The 20,450-nt window shown below is 39.9% G+C and overlaps 1 protein-coding gene across 4 annotated transcripts in view; it reads left to right on the top strand.

Annotated features, from left to right (window-relative positions):
* ORC3 (origin recognition complex subunit 3) overlaps positions 1-18,895 on the top strand; it is a 34,124-nt gene extending 15,229 nt beyond the window's left edge. The window contains exons 11-20 of one of the 4 annotated variants that reach the window (XM_021391732.1): positions 13-76; positions 3,357-3,473; positions 4,325-4,404; positions 8,165-8,298; positions 10,526-10,605; positions 11,094-11,191; positions 12,241-12,382; positions 16,323-16,439; positions 17,462-17,541; positions 18,743-18,895. In XM_021391732.1, coding sequence (XP_021247407.1) covers positions 13-76; positions 3,357-3,473; positions 4,325-4,404; positions 8,165-8,298; positions 10,526-10,605; positions 11,094-11,191; positions 12,241-12,382; positions 16,323-16,439; positions 17,462-17,541; positions 18,743-18,848 — 1,018 coding nt within the window. In that variant the 3' untranslated portion in view covers positions 18,849-18,895. The other 3 variants (XM_021391731.1, XM_021391733.1, XM_021391734.1) reach the window with 3 other exon arrangements.

Raw genomic sequence — 20,450 nt, 5'->3', positions numbered from 1 at the left:
CCTTGCCATCAGGTATGTGGAAAGTCAAGTCTCAGAGAAACAGATTGCACTGCTGACGGCAGACAGTTCCTTAAAGGTAAAATTTTAAGACCGTCTTCGGATAGCACAAATTACTTTCCAAATATATTAGCTTATGTGGAAGATAATAAATTACACGACTAAGATGTACAGTCCCTATAACATCTTTCATGCAGTACATACTCTGCTTCATGTCCAGTGGTGGAGAATTAGGGTCTGCAGGTCAAAGTTCCAAATCTCTGAGCTTGCCAGGTGCTTTTATGCACAGCGGCACAGCTTTTCTTGCATCGGCTTTCAGCTACGCGTAGAAATAAAACTGCCTAAAAAGAAGGTTACAAGGCTTATTTATGGCCTTGTCTTATAATGCTTACTCAGACCGAGTTTCTTGGAAAGTCAGTGAAGTGTTTAAAGAATGAGTAAGTAATCTTGAAGGTTATTTCATAAGCTTTTAATCCTCTGTACCCTCTGAGCAGTCCCTGATTGCATCCAGTAGGGCAGACTGAGTCCTAAGGCACACATTCACACTAGATGCTGCGCAGGATAAAAATCTTAATTTATGTTGCGTGTTTATCTAAAGGTTTGTCAGGTGATTAAAGTCAAGCTGCTATTGTGAGCATTTTAAAAGTTCATCATCTTCTAAAAGGAAGATCTGTTGGTAATTATCATCAGCTGAATCGCTCCCAGTACATGCATCCTTCAGGATAAAGCATTTCTCTCAACTTCATCTGAAGCGTAGCAACCTGTCAGGCAAATGGTACGACCAAAGGCAAAGCTGTTTGTGCATCCTAGCAGGTCTTCCTGGCCTGTAAGGGCTTCTCAGATAGGAAGAATGTTGTTAATGTTTGGAAGAGAGCAGGCAAATTTGTGAGTGCAATGCAATTCTAGTAGTCAAGGCTGGAGATGATTTACGTGCGATTTTCTGATCCGTGGTTTTCAGTGTCAAAAATAGCTTCAGCAACTGCTGCTCCGTTGCTGTTTATTCACACCTCAGCAGATGTGCCAGCACAGCAGCTTGGGTGGCTGCAGTATAAATGTAATCAGAGAAACAATCCAACTTAAATAAGCTGACCAAAACCAAAAAGCCCTGGAGTTTTTCTCCTGGCTTGTTTCTGCAGAATAATTTCCCCAACCTGTTCTCTCTGCAGGTGCATAAATGCTTCTGTTAAAACAGCAGGAAGGAAGGAAGGAGTGGGAATGAGCGGCAGTGACTGCTTCTTTGTTTAAACACCGCTTAATGGGCTGCTGCTTTAAATGTTGAATATTCCTCAGTATGTTTAATGAGTATAATACGCTCTTTATTTCATAAGCTCATCACTACCCTGGAAATTTGGGAAAGAAACGGTCAGAATTCTTGTGTTTGTGCATATAGGATGCTTCTGATAAGTCTTACCATAAGGCACTAGTTCTGATCTCTGCAATAGCAGTGGGACTATGATTGCACTGCCAAGCTGGCAGTGTTATCTGCTTGGGGAGAAAACACCTCACTTCAGCATTAATGAGCTGCTATTTCTTCTGTATGCCGTCCTGACCTACAGTATCATTCCTAACTTAGGAAATACTTTTAAAGACATTATGGTGGTAGTACTTCCAAATTTACTGTTCACTTTCAGGACCAGGTAAAGTTGCTGTTCAGACATACCAACAAAATTTGCAGCATTCTTTCTCAGCTGCTGTTTGTCATCTGTGTTGGCCTTTTTTTTTCTTAAACTATGGGAGGAGTTCCACCTATTTAGAACAATCAGGGTTTAAATGCATTTTCTCTTCAGTTTTACATCCTAACTGATTACGACTTTGTCTGAAAGTTTTTCTGGCGAATTTCATTTGAAAGTAAGTACATGGGTTGATCTGTATTTACTGAAATAATGTTCAGCATCTTCTAATAATGTATTCAATCTCTACTAAAAGAGAAAGGAGAGAAACAGCATATGCCTTCCCACTCTTTTATTTGGCAAAACACATACTGCGTTTCCATTTATGTAACTGCATCACTCTTGATCTGAGAAACCTGATAGGGGAAATACAGATGCTAGAATGCTCTCAGTTTGGGGGAATAAGATTGATTTAGCGACATTAAACAGAACTTGCTTTCTTCTCTCAGCTTTTTTGTGGTGCAGATAACTCTTTTCTTAATGATTCTTCTTAGCATTAAAATACAAACCTAGGAGTGTCCATTTTAGGGTCTTGGAAGCCATTTTAGTAATTGTTAAAAAGTAGTGAGATTGAAATTTTAATAGATAAGTCCACGAGGAGAAATGTCTTAATGTTTTTATTGTCTCAAACCTTTTCTTGATTTTTGTAAAGCTCTTCACAACACCAAGTCTTTGTTAATTTCAGCCTGCAGTACAATACTTGCATCTTCCACATGTTAATTTTCCTTATATTGCTTGCGGAGAAGGATTTTTTTTTTTTTTAAAATCTTTGATACTCTTATTTTTAGCTTAACTTTAGAGAACTTCAGTGGTTTGTTTTGTTTCATTAATTAATTTATTATTTTCTTCTGCTTGGAATAGCTTGCTTGGAGCTGAGTGAAAGGGCAGTAAAAATGTAGAAAATTCTGTTGTTCTCTTTTGATCTATGGCTGAAATCAGGTGAAAGAAGATCTTATCATTCATAAGCTTAAATGTAATTAGCCTAATACAGCTACCAGAAATTTCTAGTGGGATTTTCCAGAAGCGTTACATATTTTTCCATGGGAAGCCAGCGATGATGAGGTGTAAAGTCAATGGCAGTGCTTCATAATTTCTTTTTTCTGATGCATGGTTTTTTGTTCAGTTGTTTTTTTCCCTGTTTCTGAAGATCTGAATGTATAAATAAACAAGCTGAATTAAAAGCACGTAGAAGCAGCAACTCTAGAATACTTTTACTGTGAACTGAACCTTACTGTGAACCTTTGATGTATATCTCATTAATAAAAGCAGGAGCCACCCATAATGTGAGAGAGATTTTTAAAAGCACTTGTAATTTAAAAAAAAAAAAGCAATTAATAAAGACTTGAATAAATGTAGCTATGTAACTTCTCAGTGCCTATTAAATATATTGCCTTGGTTTTGAGAGATACCGAAGCAGCTAAATATCATGAAAATGATACGAATGCTAAGCAATAACAACTCTCCAGTGAAGTGGAAGAGGAAAGTAAAGTTTAAAATCTGCAGTGTGATTGCAGCCCCTGCTACTGAAATAAAGCTTTTTTACGTCGTGGTCTTAAGCCAACATTGGGGATTTAAATTGCAGCGCACCAGGACATCAAAACCTCAGCGTCATTTTAAGTACTTTGTGAAAGTTTTAAACGAATTAATGTCAGAATGACTTCTAATTGTTTAATTATCCTGTCACTGTAGGAAACAGTGCAGAAGCTGCTAGAGGACTTGAATGTTTACCATGAAAATTATTTTCCCATTCTGAGATGTCTTCATGTTTTCACATCTTCTCTTCCAAAGTACCCTTTGGGCAAGCAGGTGAGGTACTCTTACTCTGTTTCTATGAAACATCTTTTGTCATTTCACAATATGACATCTGAATTAGTATTTATTCTTTTTATTTACCGTTCTGCTGTTTTGCCCCCTACTTCTCCAATGGAGACAGATGCTTCCTTGCCATGGGAAGAGAGGAACAGTATTTCTCTGCTGGCAGGGATGATAGCTCGTCAGTCAGCAGGAATGTGTTTGTAGAAGGAGGCAAATGTACAGATCAGCAAGTGAATTGGCAAGTTGATTTTTCCCACACCTCGAATTCTCTGTATGAAGCGCAAACAATGTATACTCTTCTACCACTTAGAAGAGTCAGACAGCCTCATTTTGGGAATCTGAGTAGCTGAGTTTTAGCAATTTTCAGTGCAAAATAAAATGATAGTAAGGGAACAGTGATAATTGCTCCTAATAGCCATGTTGCTCTAATGTCAATGATTCTCATAGTAAGCAATTTCTTCTTCCAGTTAAGAACAGTATATTCTGTACACGCGTGTTTATCTGTTCTCAATCTGTTACATATTGTTTTTAGAGTCCATCCCTAACTACCAAATTGAAGTGTCCCAGTATTTGAAATTTAGGAGTTGTTTAGTTAGTCCTTCACTGATCTGTGCAGTTACCTTCATCTGGTTGTTTTAAACCTGGTACAGAGCAACACACAGACTCCAGCAAGTTAGTTCTGTAAGATACTAAACACTCTCAATTTATGTCGCAGTCATTCTGTGTATTTGGGAAAGAAGCTTTAAAGGAATTACATGTTACTTTAAAAAGCTTGTTGTAAGAGTTCTTCAATGCTTAGCTTGTAAAAGCATTTTATTCTTCACTAACTTTCTGCGTAACAGATCAGGGAGCTGCACTGTGCGTGTTTGGAAAACCGAGTGTGGGAGACAGAGGAGTATGAGTCATCTCTTCAGCTAGCAAGGTGACTTTTTTTATCCTTTCCATTCTGTTTAATACCACTGTACACATGTAGAATATCAGTCTGTTATTTTGGAACTTAAAGCTGAGCATGCTACCTCTTTTGAAGACCTGCAGCTTGTTGTAGGATTGTTTGCAAGTGCAACTGACTGCTCTCTTCATTTTGTATGCTTACTGTTTCCTATGACAGAATCTAATATTTCTTATGCCCAGTGTAATTATGCTGAAGACATTGAGATGCATTGTGTAAATGACTTAGTCTTTTAAAGCATAACTGTGTTAGATATTCTTTCAGTATTCTTTCAGTGAATATGCTATTACACTGTATTTTTGAAAACCTTTTTATTAACAGTTGGTCAACCAAGTTCTTAGTTTTAGTTGGTCTAAATTGTGATCCATTCTGAAAAATCAGAATCTGTTCCAAATGGCAGCTGTGGCCTTTATTTCTTATTTTGCTGCTTTTTTTCTCATAAACTTGTCGTTGAGTTTGTACAGGGATTGTGCTAATTCTTACTGAACTTTAGGAGAGCTATATTTGTATTGTCTACCAGTGTTCAAAATTGAAAAGTCATCTAAGACAATTTTCATAATAGAAAACCTTTAAGTTGCCGTGTTGCAACTGCAGATTTTTAAACATGCTTTCTCATGGCAAGTAGCTGTTTCCTGATAACTGCATTCATTCAAATAAAACATTATTTATGTTGCTCAAGGAGCTGATACAACACTGTTACCATAAATTCCATGTCTAGAGTCTCTGAGGTTGTGAGGTTTGATGTCTTGACAACAAAGCTGAATAGAAAAGCCATGTCAGTGGTGGGTGGAGGATCACTGTCTGGGCTCATGTATGTAAGACACGTTCTCTCCATGCTGTACCTTTACCACACCAAATTCTCCCACAGCACTACTTTGCTATATTTTTACCCTCATCCCATTGGAAGGATTGCTTGCTTGAGTTGTCATGTCTGCAGTCATTTCTTGTTAAATCTTACCTGACTCTCTTGAATCTTGACAGCCCTCCGTCAGTTATCTGCCCTTTGTCGCAAATGTGTCACTGTGCTTTTCTGTTCTGTTTGTTCTGTAATATCTAGTGGCTCTTGGGCATTTTTACCTCTCCTTCTTCTCCTCTTATGTTTAATTTGCGTTCATCCGCTCTGAATTCATTTGCTTCCTGGTTAATGCTGCCATCAGATTCTGGCTTACTCCCTCTTTATTATTTTTCTGTTCATCTCCCTCTTCTTTCTTCTTGAACCCTGGCAACCACTACGTGGTATTTCTGGTAGAAGTAACACTGATCAGGGTAGTATAGAAATATCAGTAATCAGGGTTATTACCTTCTTTGATGTGTGTTTTTTTTGTTTTTGTTTTGTTTTTTGTTTTGATTTGGTTTTTGTTTTAAATCCCAAAATTCCATCTTTTTTTTTTTTCTAATATCTTCAGCATGAGTTCCTTACAGTATTTGGAAGTCTGGCTGGGCTGTGATGGTATATATTTTTTCAGCTTTTTCTTTAGCTCCTTTCTCCCTTTTAACACATATTTACCTGTCTCTGATTTTTCTACGTGGGATCTTGCTGCTGTGTTTTAGAAGGAAGTGGCAAAATGTGATCTTTGCCCTTCCACTGAGTCCTCTTTTCTTTCCCCGTTTGCTTTACCGTGGAATTTATTGACTGTTCTTTAATATCTCTTCTTTCCCAGAGGCCATATCGCCCATTGATATTCCTTGTGCTCACCCTTCCATTCTTCTTCTTTTTTGATATTTTCTGGAATCATCTTTTTTTTTTTTCCTTGTAATCAATCCAGTCAGAAGAGAGAGAATGAAGAGATGTAGGAGCATATCTCGCTTCACTGATTATGGAGAGCTAACTGCCTTGGGCATCTGGTCAAGATGTAGGTGGCAAAAAGTTTTAAGGGCAATCTTCCATCTGTCTAGATGCTGTACTGTGTTTTTGGCTGCTAGTCACTAATGTCATCAGTCACATGCTGCTTATCACAGTTCAACCACTTTATATCATTTTGTTGTTCACCTGTCTTATCAGTTCTTCAGGCAATCCTCCCTTCAGCATTCTGAAAGTGTTTCTATGGGTTTCATCCTGACTTCCTTTCTTCTCTTTCATAACTCATCTCTGAGTAATAAGAGACGTTTATTGGATGTTTCTGGATGATGTGAGATTTTCTGGTGCCTGGAATACCTTGCATTAGTTTCAGGTCCAAAAGGCCGAAAAAGACCCTTTACTGTTTCCCAGTGTGTAGTAACAATACTTTTGCCTGTTGTTTGGGCCTCCTACCCTTATTATCTTTGTAAATAAATTCTCTAGGTTCTTATGTATGGGATACTTCTAGAACTTGCACATTGGAAAAAAAAATACTAAAACGAATGGAAAATAACATATTTTCCATTTGCATATCTGTACATCTTGTCATCCTCTTGCCATTTTACATATTTAACTGTTGCCTGGAACTAGGCCGTCTTGTTTATGCATTGTCCGTACAAAACAGTAAATGTTTTCTCCCCTTTGTGTGGTCAAGGTCACCTTTCTTTTGTTAGCTCCTGCTGTTTTTCTGTTCAAAATGTATGTATGTAAAAGCAACTGTTGACTTGCAGAAATCCACAACCACATATCAGATAAACATCAACTGCTAATCAGAAACTCGAGCTTGAATTGCATTTGCCCTTCCAGACATCAACAAAGCTACCCCGGCCTCTTCTAAATGACTCCTTGAATCTCTCATAGGCAGTGTTTAGGTAGCTGATGTGGAGACCCACTGCCCGACACTCTGCCATCATTTCGTTGGCTTGCTATTATCCTTTTTTATGTATCCACATCTTTTCTGTCTTCTGGAAGCCTTAGCTGTTAACATCTTTGTTTTGCACTTCAGAAAGATGAAGTGAAACCACACCAATAGGCTGAGTAGGGCTCTTAGTATCAGTACAAATTACAAATGTGTGATTGTTCAGAACTGTAGTGTTTGGCAACTGGAATCTCTTGCACCACATGAAAAAAGAGCCATGCATGTGTAAAGGTACTGGCTAGATGTGGTGACTTAATTCTGGAGCTCATTTATGGATATTTGCAAGGACTTGCTTTATTATCTTTTGAATGAAGATTGTGAAACTGAGAAGTGCTTGGTGACGTTTATAAAATGCTCTGATATATTTAAAAAAACTAAGTAAATACTAGGCTGGAGCTTGGACTAGATGACTTTGAGAGGTCCCTTCCAACCTAAACGATTCTATGATTTTAGGAGTGGTTAGGGTGGTGCCAATTAAACACAGAAAGCAGTAATTCCTGTTTAGTTTGAGAGCTCGTTTTGAATCACAGAGAGTAATGGACTTCTTGCGTGAGTGAATGTATATTGCTCTGTCCCAGCTGAAACTAAGACACTCTGATTTCATAATATACCGTCTTCTTTGGAATCAATTTTAAATCAATTTTAAATTTTAATGGGGTTCATAGTTTCAAAAATTACAAATTGTCAAAAATTATAACTATATATCCACTGAGGGTTTTTTTTTGTGTAGAGTATCAGAAAATAATGTTTCCTTGTAAGTCCTGGAGAAAAATGCTAAGTACATCTGTCCAAAGCAATATTCTTGTTTGTTTGCATTTGTTTGTTTTCTCTTAATGTCAAAAAAAGGAAAAAAAAACCCTTATCTTTATGGAGGTTATCTCTTTTAAAAAGATTTTTTAATTATTTTTAACTTTTTTTTTCGGTTAAGAACATTGAAAAATGTTTCATCATTCTGTGTCAATAATTGTGTCTTTTAGAATGTTGAATAAGTCTGATTTGGTAACCATGCTTCAAAAGTGTGTGGAAATTCTTGTGTCATCTCCTGGAAAGGAGTTTGATGAGATAGTAGAGAAGCTGAAGGAGTTCTTGACCCAGTTTCAGAAACTAGAAGGTGGGTGTGCATCGTCATACGTTCCCTTGCAGATTAAACTGAAACTGTTCTATAATTGGACAAATGGTATTTTTCCTGGTCGTATTCTCTCATTGTATCGAGTTGTCAAATATATCAAGATTGTTTTTAAATACAAGACACAATTAGGACGTGTTTATATGCTTTACTGGTTTGTGGTTCGTGCTTTTCTAAAGCAGAAGAGTGATGTAAGATAAGAAATTGGACAGATCAACAAACATTACTCACTAAATCTGTCATGTGTATTCTGAGCATTTTACCAGATGTTGCAATTACTAAAAATATTTAACAAAACAGTTTTTGAAAGATAAACAGAAGCAGATTTCCTTATGACATGGTATTCCGTCCAAATGTATGTAAAGTTTTTGCGCTAACCTTCAGTTAGATTCATGCAAAAAGTAGACCAGTGTTGGCTGTCATGGCCCTGCTGACATGCTGTATGTAACTTACCTTGCCCCCTCTGTCTGCCTATTCACGGCAGGGGGACATAATGGAAACTTTAGGAATGCAAATGAGCAGCAGTTTTCCATCTTTCAGAGACAGATTGACAAAACGTGCCATATTCCATCAGAAACAGGAATAGACCTATTCCAGAATTTGTCTGGAATAGGAATTTGGTTCTTTTCTGTAAACTGTAAAGAAGTGCTCACTCACGTTTCTCTTTTGAATATGAAGTGGTTACCGTTGGATCTCTTTTATGTGTATCAAATGAAGGTCGTTGTCAGTCGGAGCTGCAACACTCCATTCAGACAAGTAGGCGAAGTTTGGCTTGTTTAGAAGAAAAATTGTTTTTTTTTTGTCTCTAGTGTGTATTTGTGAAAAGATGCAGCAATGTCAGGGCTGTGGTACAGGAACATGGTGATCGCTTTAGAATAAATGTGTATTTCATTGAAGATGCTGGCACAGGAGAGTCTGAACTACATTGGAAAACCTAACAGTTCATCTAGTTTGGAAAAGACAAATTAAAGCACTTTAAAATGTAAACTTTCCAGAAGTATTGGATCAAATAGTTGGATTTTTGAGGGGGTAAATAAAAACAAGATGAAACAAATGAGAATTCAGCGACACACAGAACTGTAAGACGAAAAAGTCAGTATTTATTTCAAATGATGATTTGAAGAAGTTTGTGAAGCAAAGAAGGTCTAGTGAGTCCATGAATTATCTTAGTTTGCTTTCAAAGAGGATTTAAGCTATGAAGCGAGGGGGAAATTAAAATAAGCCTTAAATGAGTAGCAGGTTGCAGAGTTAGGTGACTTCTTGTATGTTTCTGTGGTCATGCTGATCTTTAGCTGAACTTCTCTGCCAAAAATGTTTTGTACCTCAGAGCCCTTACAGTGAAAGCATGATCCCAAATGTTGTTGTTGTTGTTCTGTTTTTCTTGAATCAATCTTTCCAAGGCTGCCTAATGAATTGGAAAAAAATCAAAACGTGAATCTTGAGGAAAGAAAATATTTGTATGTTGGATTTATTTTGATAGAAGGATTGATTAAAAATACAAACGTTAGATAAAATTCCACTTATTCCAAAATTCCAAGATGATAGAAGGCTAGTTGTGTTATGATTAGGACGTGACCTTTATTGCTCAGTGTGGCCATGACTGTTCTTTGGGAGGTTTTGCTTGTTTGTTTTTAACCTACAAAAAAACCCTAATTATTGGTGCAATTGATCAACGAACTGTATGGCTATGAAAATAAAATTTGGTTATAAATTAAGATGAAAATAAAACTGGACAACAAAATACATGAACAGACTTTCAATTTGCTACTCTGGTTGCAGTTTTTGCATTTACTGGCTAGACTTATTTCCTATTTAGTATTTTTTGCAAAGGTAAAGGAAAAAATATGCAGTGTATGACTTTTTGAACATTCATTAAGCATTGGTACTGTCTTGCACTAATCTTTCCAGTTTGCAAATGTTGAGAGTAATGACCCAGAATGACCTAAGTGGATTTCAGGTGATGTGCAGGGCTTGTGCTGGATCTTTTCTCAGGGATGCATTGCTTCACTTACTTAATAACTGTTAGATAAGCTGCACTACCGACTCCTTTTTAACAACCTTTTACAAGGGCAAGACTCAAAAGCTGCCTGTGTTAGAGTCTGTGAAGAGGTAACTCTGAATGCTTCTCAAATTGCTTGGGCTAGGAGGTTTATATAGGTATGGAGGAAGAGCTTACCCCAAATATTAAACATCAGTTTTGTTCCCATAGCAGACGCTTACCAAGAACGAGATGAGTCCATGTTGCCACCAAAAGATCTCCAGAAGAAGACAGATCTTTATCATCTTCAGAAGGTTAGGCCTGCATAGACTTACTCACTAGTTCTTTAACTGAATGTTTCTTCAGATGTATTTGGCCATGGTTAGGTCTTTCCTGCTTGCTGGAGCTCTGAGTAAAGGTTGTGTGTAAGTAATTCTTCTGAAAAATGAAGTAATAATACCAACTATGTATGCAGGCCTACCTGATGAGTAGAAAATGATAGAAAATATCTGTCATTAACTAGGATTTTAACATGCAAATTAGGAGATTTCTTTGTATTTGACTTGTAAATTATGCTTCTGCCTAACCCACGTTTCTTCAAGCTTCAGGCCTGAAGAATTTTTGTAACTTCTACCAGTTTGAGAACTGGATACACTGGCCTAAATAAAAGTAACTGCATGATCACATTTCTTAACATCATCGGTGACAGCAAAAATTAATTATACATGTTCAACGTGTAGATTATATTCTCCCAAGAGTAACTACCTCCCATGTAGATTTATGCACTGCTTTTTTTTTAAAGACTTTGTTGGAGTTGAAGGAATCGAGGCGGTCCAAGAAACTGACAAAGTTTGAAATGCTTCGTTTTGAAGTTGTCGACTATATAGACAGTCTTGTAAGGTGAGCTTTCCTGCTTGATATTTCTGCATTAGTTTGCACTGTACTCTAGAACAGAAATTTTGCTAACAAGTTAGCATGGGAATAAATCTTGTCAAAGTTGTCTCTTGGTCCCTATGGTATGAAGCACATTTTTTTTTTCCTTCTTTCTTAGATGAGCGCTCTTAAAAAACAAACAAACAAACAAACTTATTTTCAGTAAATTAGTAGAAGTAATTGGCACATTAATTGAGAAACTTATTTTGGAGAATAAAGTTGAGAAGAGAACTGGGTGTACATGGTGAAAATTAAGTCAAGAGTTTTTACTCTAATCTTTGCTGATCTGTTCTGTTCATGAAACTGCATAGATGCCGTTTTGGGAAGTGTTTAGCAAGGAAGGCATAGCAAATAAAGCCTTGGAGGCAGTAATGTAGCAGAAAATTTGAAAGACCTGAGGTGTGTGGGCTAAGAGACGAAGGCACTTGTTACTTGTACAGCTTTATTAAAGGGAGGTTGCAGGCTGAAAGTGTGTGGTGACTTGGGTGGGAATAGAGAAGGTAAAAGAATTATGACTGTGCCAAAAAAAATTAAAAAAGCTTCAAATATGAAGATAGAGTTGAGCAAAGACTCTTCAGGAGGTTCTCAAGATGGGTAAGTAAGATCTGTGGAGTAGAGTTACGTGACTGGTGTTAGCATTTACGCCCTTATTTTTGAATTTATCTCTGGCCCAGCTGGAATTCTAAATTAAATCCATTGGAACAAGAAACCTTTGTGTTGTTCTAAGGCATGTGGTTTAGTGGGGAAATATTGGTGGTAGGGGGACGGCTGGACTTAGTGATCTTGGAGGTCTTTTCCAACCTTGTTGATTCTATGAATTCTATGATGCAGAGCTGATAGTTATTGACTTCTCTGCTTTGGAATTGATTTTGGCCCTGTTCATGTTGGTTTTTGAGATTTGTCAGTACTGGTCAAAATACATTATTGTAGTCTCTGACTGCGGTAGAGTTCTGTTTTCCCTGAAGGTAAAGCTTGTATCTCACCTCCTCGCCCCATACCTCACGTTACTTTTTCAGACGTTACCTTGTTCCTGCAGACCACAAGACTCTGCATGAGATTGTGTATTTCAACACAGCCAGTGTTCTCCGGGAGCACTTGAATGCTGCCCCGAGGATTGCACTGCACACAGCTTTGAATAACCCATACTCCTACTTGAAGGTAAGAAACAAGGGGTTGTTTGGATTGCTGGAGTAGTTTCTCAAGGCTGTACATGAGGATGATGTTAAAGACTCAGTTTTGCTGCTTCATGTAGTTTGGCACACGGCCAGCTGTTTTGTAGAGAACCAACACGTCAGCACTGATAAGCGACTGAGAACTTTACTAAGAGCTAGGGAATCTGGCTGAAGTCAAGAAGCTGACTTGGAAAGAGTTTTATATCGGAAAGCTGTTTTCCAGAGCCTGTTCTAGTCATGACCTTCTCTTCTATAGTTGTTACGAATGGGAAGGCTGTGTCCATGGGGGAAAAGTAGCGTCTGTGGCTTTTTCCAGAGCCATTCTTTGCAAGGTTGGTGCTTAGTCCTCACTGCGTAGGCTTGCAGATGTGCTGAAAGACGCAGGCTCCGCTCAGGTGTAGTGATGGAATTTACGATAGGTGTGATGAAAATGACAAAGCAGATTTAACGGAGTCTGTTTCATTTTACATTTACTTTAGTATCTGCTGTGTATTGATATCCTGTCTACTCTGAGTCCAAGAAAAGGAATGTTACTGATTCTGTTAGTTAAGCTGACCTTTTTCTAGAGAAGAAAAACAGCCCTTTTTCCACTTCTTTCTTACATCGAATTCACTTAATGGCTGAAGGAAGGAAAGGAATAGCGCAGGATTTGGAGGAGTAAATGTTTATTTATCTGTTTTATCCTTGATTAGAGATGATACACGGAGTTATCCTCATGTCATAACATTTCTCTTAAAGACGACGCTGGTTATATCTGTATCTGAGTGCTCATTCGTTACTTGAATCGCAGTCAACAATTATCAGAAACCAGACTTGATAAAAATCAGACTTTAAAATCTACAGCACAATTTGCATTGGGTCTGTTGGCACTGTGCTTCTCCTTGAAAAAGAGTTGTCAGTTTTGCTGTGTGCAGAGTTTTTCTGAAATCACCGAAAGACCTTTTTGGTGAAGATGGCAGCGAGTGGGCTACCACTTTGACAATGAACATCAGTAATGGTTTTAGAAAACATATAATGATTAGGAGAGCTAGCAAAGTCTGGCTACTAATGTATTTAATAAGTATTCCCTTCGATGAATTGATAGGACTTTTAAGTCCTATCAACTCTATCATCCTGCACTTTATTCTTTGACATACTTTAACATGTTTTTGATGTTTGAGGAAATAGTGAGAGTTTTGGTATTGTTTCTAGTAGCAGCAGTATTGACCGAGTACCTTGTTTAGCATTTTAATCCATGTGAGTCACAGGAACTATTTTTCTGAATTGTATCCACACCTTCCACATGGCTTGTACTTTCCTGGGATGTGACCAGAGCAAAGTTCTTTAGAGCTGTTCCTACCAGAAGGCCAGGACAGGAAAGGATCTGTCTCAATGGAGTACCAGCAAATGATTAATGACGTGATGCATTTCTTACAGGAATCTAGTCCAGTGATTTATTTAGCTAACTGTGAACCAGAGGTCATACTTATCCTGAAAAAAAAACACACACTAAACCAAGCGTCATTCTGTTTTCATTGATCCTTACGAGGAGCGGCTGAGGGAGCTGGGATTGTTCAGTCTGGAGAAGAGGAGGCTCAGGGGAGACCTTATCGCTCTCTGTAACTACCTGAAGGGAGGTTGTAGTGAGCTGGGGGGTCGGCCTCTTCTCTCCTGTAACTATTGACAGAACAAGGGGGAATGGCCTCAAGTTGCGCCAGGGGAGATTTAGGCTGGACATTAGGAAATACTACTTTTCTGAAAGTGGTCAGGTGCTGGAATGGGCTGCCCAGGGAGGTGGTTGAGTCACTGACCCTGGAGGTGTTCAAGGAATGTTTAGATATAGTGCTGAGAGACATGGTTTAGTGGAGCTATATTGGTGGTAGGTGGATGGTTGGACTGGATGATCTTGTAGATCTTTTCCAGCCTTGCTAACTCTATGATTCTGTGATCCCTTGAAAATGCAACAAGTTGTGAGCTGCTGAAACTCAAAGTTACTACTTAGAATTGTAGCAGTGCAAGAAAATGTCATTTTTGGATATTCCTAGGGTTTAGATGATTATGGAAGTTTTGTTCTTAACCTTGTGTGGAAAGAGTGATTTTTCACTGTGATCTCAAGGAAGAAGCCCTACTGTAAAACAAAAATCCTCGAGTCACAATTAAATTCTTGTATGGGAAAAGGGAATACAAGCATTTGCACTTCAGGAAATGTGACAATGCTGGATCCAGAGCAAGGCTGAGGATGTCCTGTCTGGCCCCTGGGGCAGGGTCAAGTGATGTGAGAAGCCCCTTGTGAACAGTGAGCTGGGTTGTTCCCATCCCATACGCTTCTCTTTCTGAAACAGCACCTCTGTGCTCCATAGAGGGGTTCACAGCTGGCTGCTCCTCCTCGAGCAGCTTCCTGCTTATCACTCTGGTGGTGCCCTTCAGGAACAGCTCAGGTGCTTTCTTCCCACAGACGTGCTCTAGTGCTTACCGGCTGCTCTGCTAAGACAGTTGGGGTTTTTACCAGCTATTGAGTTGGTATTAAAAATAAAATAAAAAAAAAGCCCTGACAGCGGGCAGGGAATCATTTGTGTAGGATTAGAAAATCAATGCAAAGTGTCCGGCAGTGCCAGAGTCACCACAGGGGATGAGCGGTGGGAAGGCAGAGTTGGGAGAGGTAGCGGAGGGGAAAGGAGGAGGCGCAGAGCTGCCCCTCTGGGCACTGCTGAGCCTCCAGGTCGCCCCAAAGTGGAGCTTGGCTGTGCTGGTTGGTAACACGGCAGTGTTGGGAGCTGGGGTGGCATCCTTCTGAGCTGCAGTTGCACCGTAGCGTTTTGAGGTTTTAGCTGCGTCGCTGGGTTTATTTGGAGACAGTCTAACCTGATGTCTGCAGCTTGTGTGTTCTCTGTACAAAATAAACTTGGAAATTGTTAGATATTCTGGTAATTGTGAAACGTCTCAAGTGCTGGAATCCATATGCAATCTGAGCCTCAAAAATTGCAGAACTGTGATGTGTAATGCGTAAACTGGAGATTCTTGAGCAAAGCTGTGGCTTTTACCCAGCTGCCCTTCCTATCTAGAAAAGCTTTAATTTATGAAGGTGTCCTTGTCAGGGCTTTACAGACTTCCCAACTCTGGCATATTTGTTGCCATATTTTACTAACGTATAAAAGCATTTTAGCAACAATTTCTGGGAACCAAAAGGAATAATGAGTAGTTGTTTTATTAAGGGACTTGGCTTCTTAGCATGTGTGAAACTGAAAATTGAACAAAATTACCAACTGAGATGAAATATCCTGCAGCCACGCACAGATGACGACTTCTAGCTCAAGTGGCTTTTTTACTTATAAAAGGTTCAGTGCTGATGACCTGGATTTCCCGACATATGGAACAGTTTGTGAGACATCAGACTTCTGCTTTTATAGGTATTGAGTTTACAGCCAGTGAGAAATGACTGTGACATTTCAAAGATAAAGCTCTGAGATGAAGGAAGCAATTTTGCTTTTTAGACCGTGCGATAGATCAGTGTTATGACTTTCTCTTTCCTTTCTGAGTGGGCGTGGGGGGGAGACGTGACACCTTCTTAATGACTACATGGTAAAAGTCTGAGATAAAAAGTGACATGTTTCTCTCCCTGAATCCATAGAGCGGGCCATGTCTCTCGGATACATGAACAGAACTAGAAAGAGAAATAAGAAAAGCCAAATCAGATTAGCATTCAAATAGAGAATGAAGGAGTACTGGGAGGGTAGCAGCTGGGGGGGAGGAGGCTTGTTTTTTAATGGGATATTTTCTTTCTGTTTTGTTTTCTTCTTTGCACCATCAACTTCCCACTAAACACATAAGCAGCAAACATTTGGTTAAAATACCCACCACGTGCATTTCCTGAAATAATGTTATATTTAGCACCAGAGATTGTTGAAGATGAGAGACTGACCACAAACACTGTCTTTGGTTTTCATCAGAGCGAAGCTTTGAAAGGTGATGGAGGAAGCATTTCTAACAAAGCCCCTGACATATGCATTGCCTATAAGCTTCATTTGGAGTGTGGCAGATTGATTAACCTCGTTGACTGGTTAGAGGTATGTAACAGTGCAAACCGTGCCTGTGCCTGCTTGTAGTATTCTGCTCATTTACCTTCCTGCTGCTTATCTGCTCTTGTCTCATGCCTCTTTTGACAGCTGAACTCATTGCGTGCCTCGGTCGCCCCTGTGCAGGAACACGCACTACCTCCAGGTCGCTGCCCCAGATAGTTTTCCTCTGTCTACTGTGAATCTTTCATTTCCAGAATTATTACTCTGTGATGAAATCCTGCTTCTGTTCTATGCTTGGTGCAGATCAGATGTTGCGCTTCACAAAGCTCCCTGTTCCCCCTTGAAGTATTTTGTGACACTTTCATGGAAATGGGCAAGCGGTGCCATTGAAGTGTGTGCTTTGGGGGCAGAATGATTACGCAAGGGAAGACCGAAGCTTCAAGCTTGAAACCGTTTCATACCAAAACCAGAGAATATAAAAGGAGAATGTGCATAAATTATAAAACCGTGTTTTATTTCCCATGTTTCCTAAACTGGAATGTTTCTCTGTAATCTGGAAGTCCAACTGGATTCCACGAGCACTGTGAGTTTTTAGCAACCACAACATCTTGTGGGTACCTGCAGTGCAGAGAACTCTCCTTTTGCTTGTTCTGACCGTGCTTCGTTTGCTGCTGCCTTGTTTGGGCATTTGAAGAGAACGCGGACATCAGCTCCGTATCAAGCCTCCTCATGTCACTGAGTGTTATAGATCTCTCTACAACCAAGTTAATTTTTCCAGATTGTTTAAACAGTTTTCCTTTCTGTATTATTTTTTTCTGAGAATGGGTCGGGAACTAGACTTTAAAATGTAAGCATGCGAGTTCATGGGGTGACATTCTTTCCTTCCGTATTTCTGTGATGGTAACATGTAACCTTGCTTGCTCTTTGGATTGCTGTGAAGATGACATTCTCATGGAGCTACCATTCCAAGATCTCATTCCTCCCCAGTGACAGTGATTGGCTCAAAGCTCATTCTTTTAAATGAAGCTCTGTCAAAGGCGGTTACGTCTCTGCTGCTTTTCCCTTTCTAGGCTTTCTCCACTGTGGTGACGGCAGCTGAGGGACCAACTGCAGACGCAGCTTCCTCAGACCAGGTGGATGATGTTATACAGTATCCTTTCTCATTTCTGTCTCAAATTTGGCATTCAACCGCTTACAGGATTAGCAAAGTAAGATTTTTGAAATGCAGCTTCCTGAGCATTGATATAACTGATTTCAGGAAAAAAATAAGACAACTAATTTGAGCAGTCTTCATGTACTGAAAATGTCAAAGGAATGGATCGTGTGAGGTACTTGGGCTGGAGGCAGCGAGGTAAGAGAGCAGCTTTTGTTGTCCATAGGAGCTTTTTGGATCTGAAAGAGAACCAACAGACCTTACAACAAAATGAAGCTATTGTAATGAGTTAAGTCATCTGAGAGTTGGTACCTCTGCGTGTATGGGGGGAAAGCATTACTGAGAAGAGATGGTAGGAGATCTGTGCCCCAGAGGGGAGGTGAAGAGAGGGCAGGCTGTTAGGAGGAAGATGGAAGCAGAAGCGGAGGAAATGCTTACACGGTATTATCTCTGCAGAAACGGTAAGTTCTAGTACCTCAAAGCTGAGAATTTTAGTTCACATGAAACATTCATTCTGCTTCGCGTTTTGTCCTGATTCTGTAGCAAAGCCTGCAGAATAGCTGAAGAATGAGCATTAGAGCCCAGACTGATGGCTGCAAGAAGTAGTGCTGCCACAGGGATGAACGGTTGTATAAAAGGAGATCTAACTACAGGGAGAACATACATATGCTGTAAGGCTGCACCTGTCCTTCTTTCAGCATGAGGCCTTTTCTTTACAAGCTCTACTGGTAGTTAACACAAAGCTATGTTCTGTTTATCTCATGGTTATACAGCTGTGTCAGGAATGCTGCAGTAAGGATATCATGAATAGCGAGTAAACAAAAGCTGGTGCTCCTTTATGAAACCACCAAAAAAGAAGTCTATAATTACTTACCTTCCCATTTTCTTGTCAAGGGCCATTCTTCTGAGAAACACAGAATTAGTATCTCTGTAGGTTTTGCACTTTTCTTAGCAGCATGAGAAGGAACTCTTCCTTTGTTACCACATTGTGTTCAGGTGGCAAGAGGAAATACTGACTGAATATTTGTGCTTCCGTAGGCTGGCCGTGCTCTGTCCTCATTTCCAACCACTTTAGCGTGCAATACAATGCTCTGTGTCATTTATGCATATCGTATCTTCGAAATCTTTCCCTCTGCAACATCACGGTTTCTCTGTCAATTACCACCATAGAAAGAGTTTCCTTTACAGGCACATCCAGCGCTCGTTTTATTCGAGCTGTTTCTGAACTGGAACTCCTGGGCTTCATAAAGCCCAGCAAGCAGAAAACTGATCATGTGGCAAGGCTGACCTGGGGAGGCTGTTAACATGCCACCACAACCTCAATAAAGCTGTTCTTTGTAACCTGGTGCAATGGCTGTGCTCCCACTAAACTTGTCTTTGCGTAATGGTGGGGATGACTGAATGCTGAGCTATGTTCTGAGTGCTAGGAGGAACTTCAGTAACAATGTTGTTTTTAAACAATCTGCCTCCATGCTGTAATGTACTGCTCATGTTCCAAATACTGTAGCGTTGCACCCGTTCTAATCTTCTTTGATGTGTGACAGTTAATGCTATACCGATATAATTCAGGCTACCGAGCCAAAATGAGAACACTGGATGCGTCAGCTGCAGCAGTGATGAAGCAGCAGCATTAACTTGCTTAGGATCTGATAGTAATTGAATCATCATTGTGAAATGCCTTCCAGATCCTTGAACTACAAATTTAAACTCAGTACAGTAAAAAAGAAACACCCCAAGCTCCCTCCCTCAGCAGCTGCTCCACGTTCTTCAAACCAGAAGTCATCACAGCACCTTGAAAAACTTTGATCAGGAGGAAGAGAAAGGGACAGAATTCTGAGGATATAGGTATCCGTTCTCTGCGAAGAGTAGAAGCAAGCTCTACATCGTTCCTGGTGAAGCTGGCCAGCACTAACTGATTTGCTGTCAGGGATTTGTGTCATCTGTTGGGTGAGAGCACTAGAGCTCTTCTGGCATCTTCAGCCAGTAACTGTCTCGAGGACAGATCCTGTGAGAGCACTTGGCCCTGCAGTGAGAAAGCCAGGTCGCTGAGCTGGAGCCCTGGCTCTGCCCAAGTAACCCCTTTTTCCTTCACCATTCACAAGCTATGCTGCACATCTTAAACGTCAAACTTCAACTTTGATGCCCAAATTTGAGTGAGTAAATGTATTTACGCTGATGTCAGTGTCCCATTTTCCAATCATGGAAAAGCCCTTCCAAGCAAACATGGAAAAGCTGCTTTTCCCTCCAGAACAGGGTGAATGTCTGCTTTGTGTGATAAACTGGTCCCCAGGCTGCAGCAGTTCAGCTGTATGGGAGGAGGCTTCAGCTCAGCCTTATCACCTAGCAGAGGGCTGCATTGTTACAAAAAACGTTTAGACTTTGTGCTCAGCTGAACGGTAATTACTCAGTCTATTGCAAAAGACTCTTTACCACCAAAGAACACCTTCCAGACTCTCAGGTGAGTGCCTCTGCTTTCCTTTGGTTTGAGGCATCTAAGCACTGTGCTGGGTGCAGACATTCAGCTGGCACTGGAATCCTGATTCCCACTCCCCCTGGCTGCATTGTACTCCAGCCCTCATACTCAGAGCAGTTGGGAATGATAGCAAGAATTGTAACTAAAACACAGCTGTGCAAGGACAGGGTAAGTCCTATCACAAATACCCAGAACTTAAGCTATTTCCCAGGAGCAGACTGAAGGTACATTAAGGTATCCTGAGAGAGAACAGGAGTCAGGTGTTTTCCAGTTCTTCTAACTGCAGGGACACAGGTAATGCTTCCTGCTGTACAAATGTTCTGAATGGTGTCAAGGGAATTAAGAGGCTGAGGAAGATGAGTCATCAGCCTTTATACTGCCTAATCCTGCAACGTGGGAAACATCACAACAAAAACTCAAAGCAAGAACTTCT

Source organism: Numida meleagris, chromosome 3 (genome assembly GCF_002078875.1).
Source record: "Numida meleagris isolate 19003 breed g44 Domestic line chromosome 3, NumMel1.0, whole genome shotgun sequence".
NCBI classification, from domain to species: domain Eukaryota; kingdom Metazoa; phylum Chordata; class Aves; order Galliformes; family Numididae; genus Numida; species Numida meleagris.
Note: the sequence above shows the minus strand (reverse complement) of the source record. Positions and strands in the feature narration are given on the sequence as shown.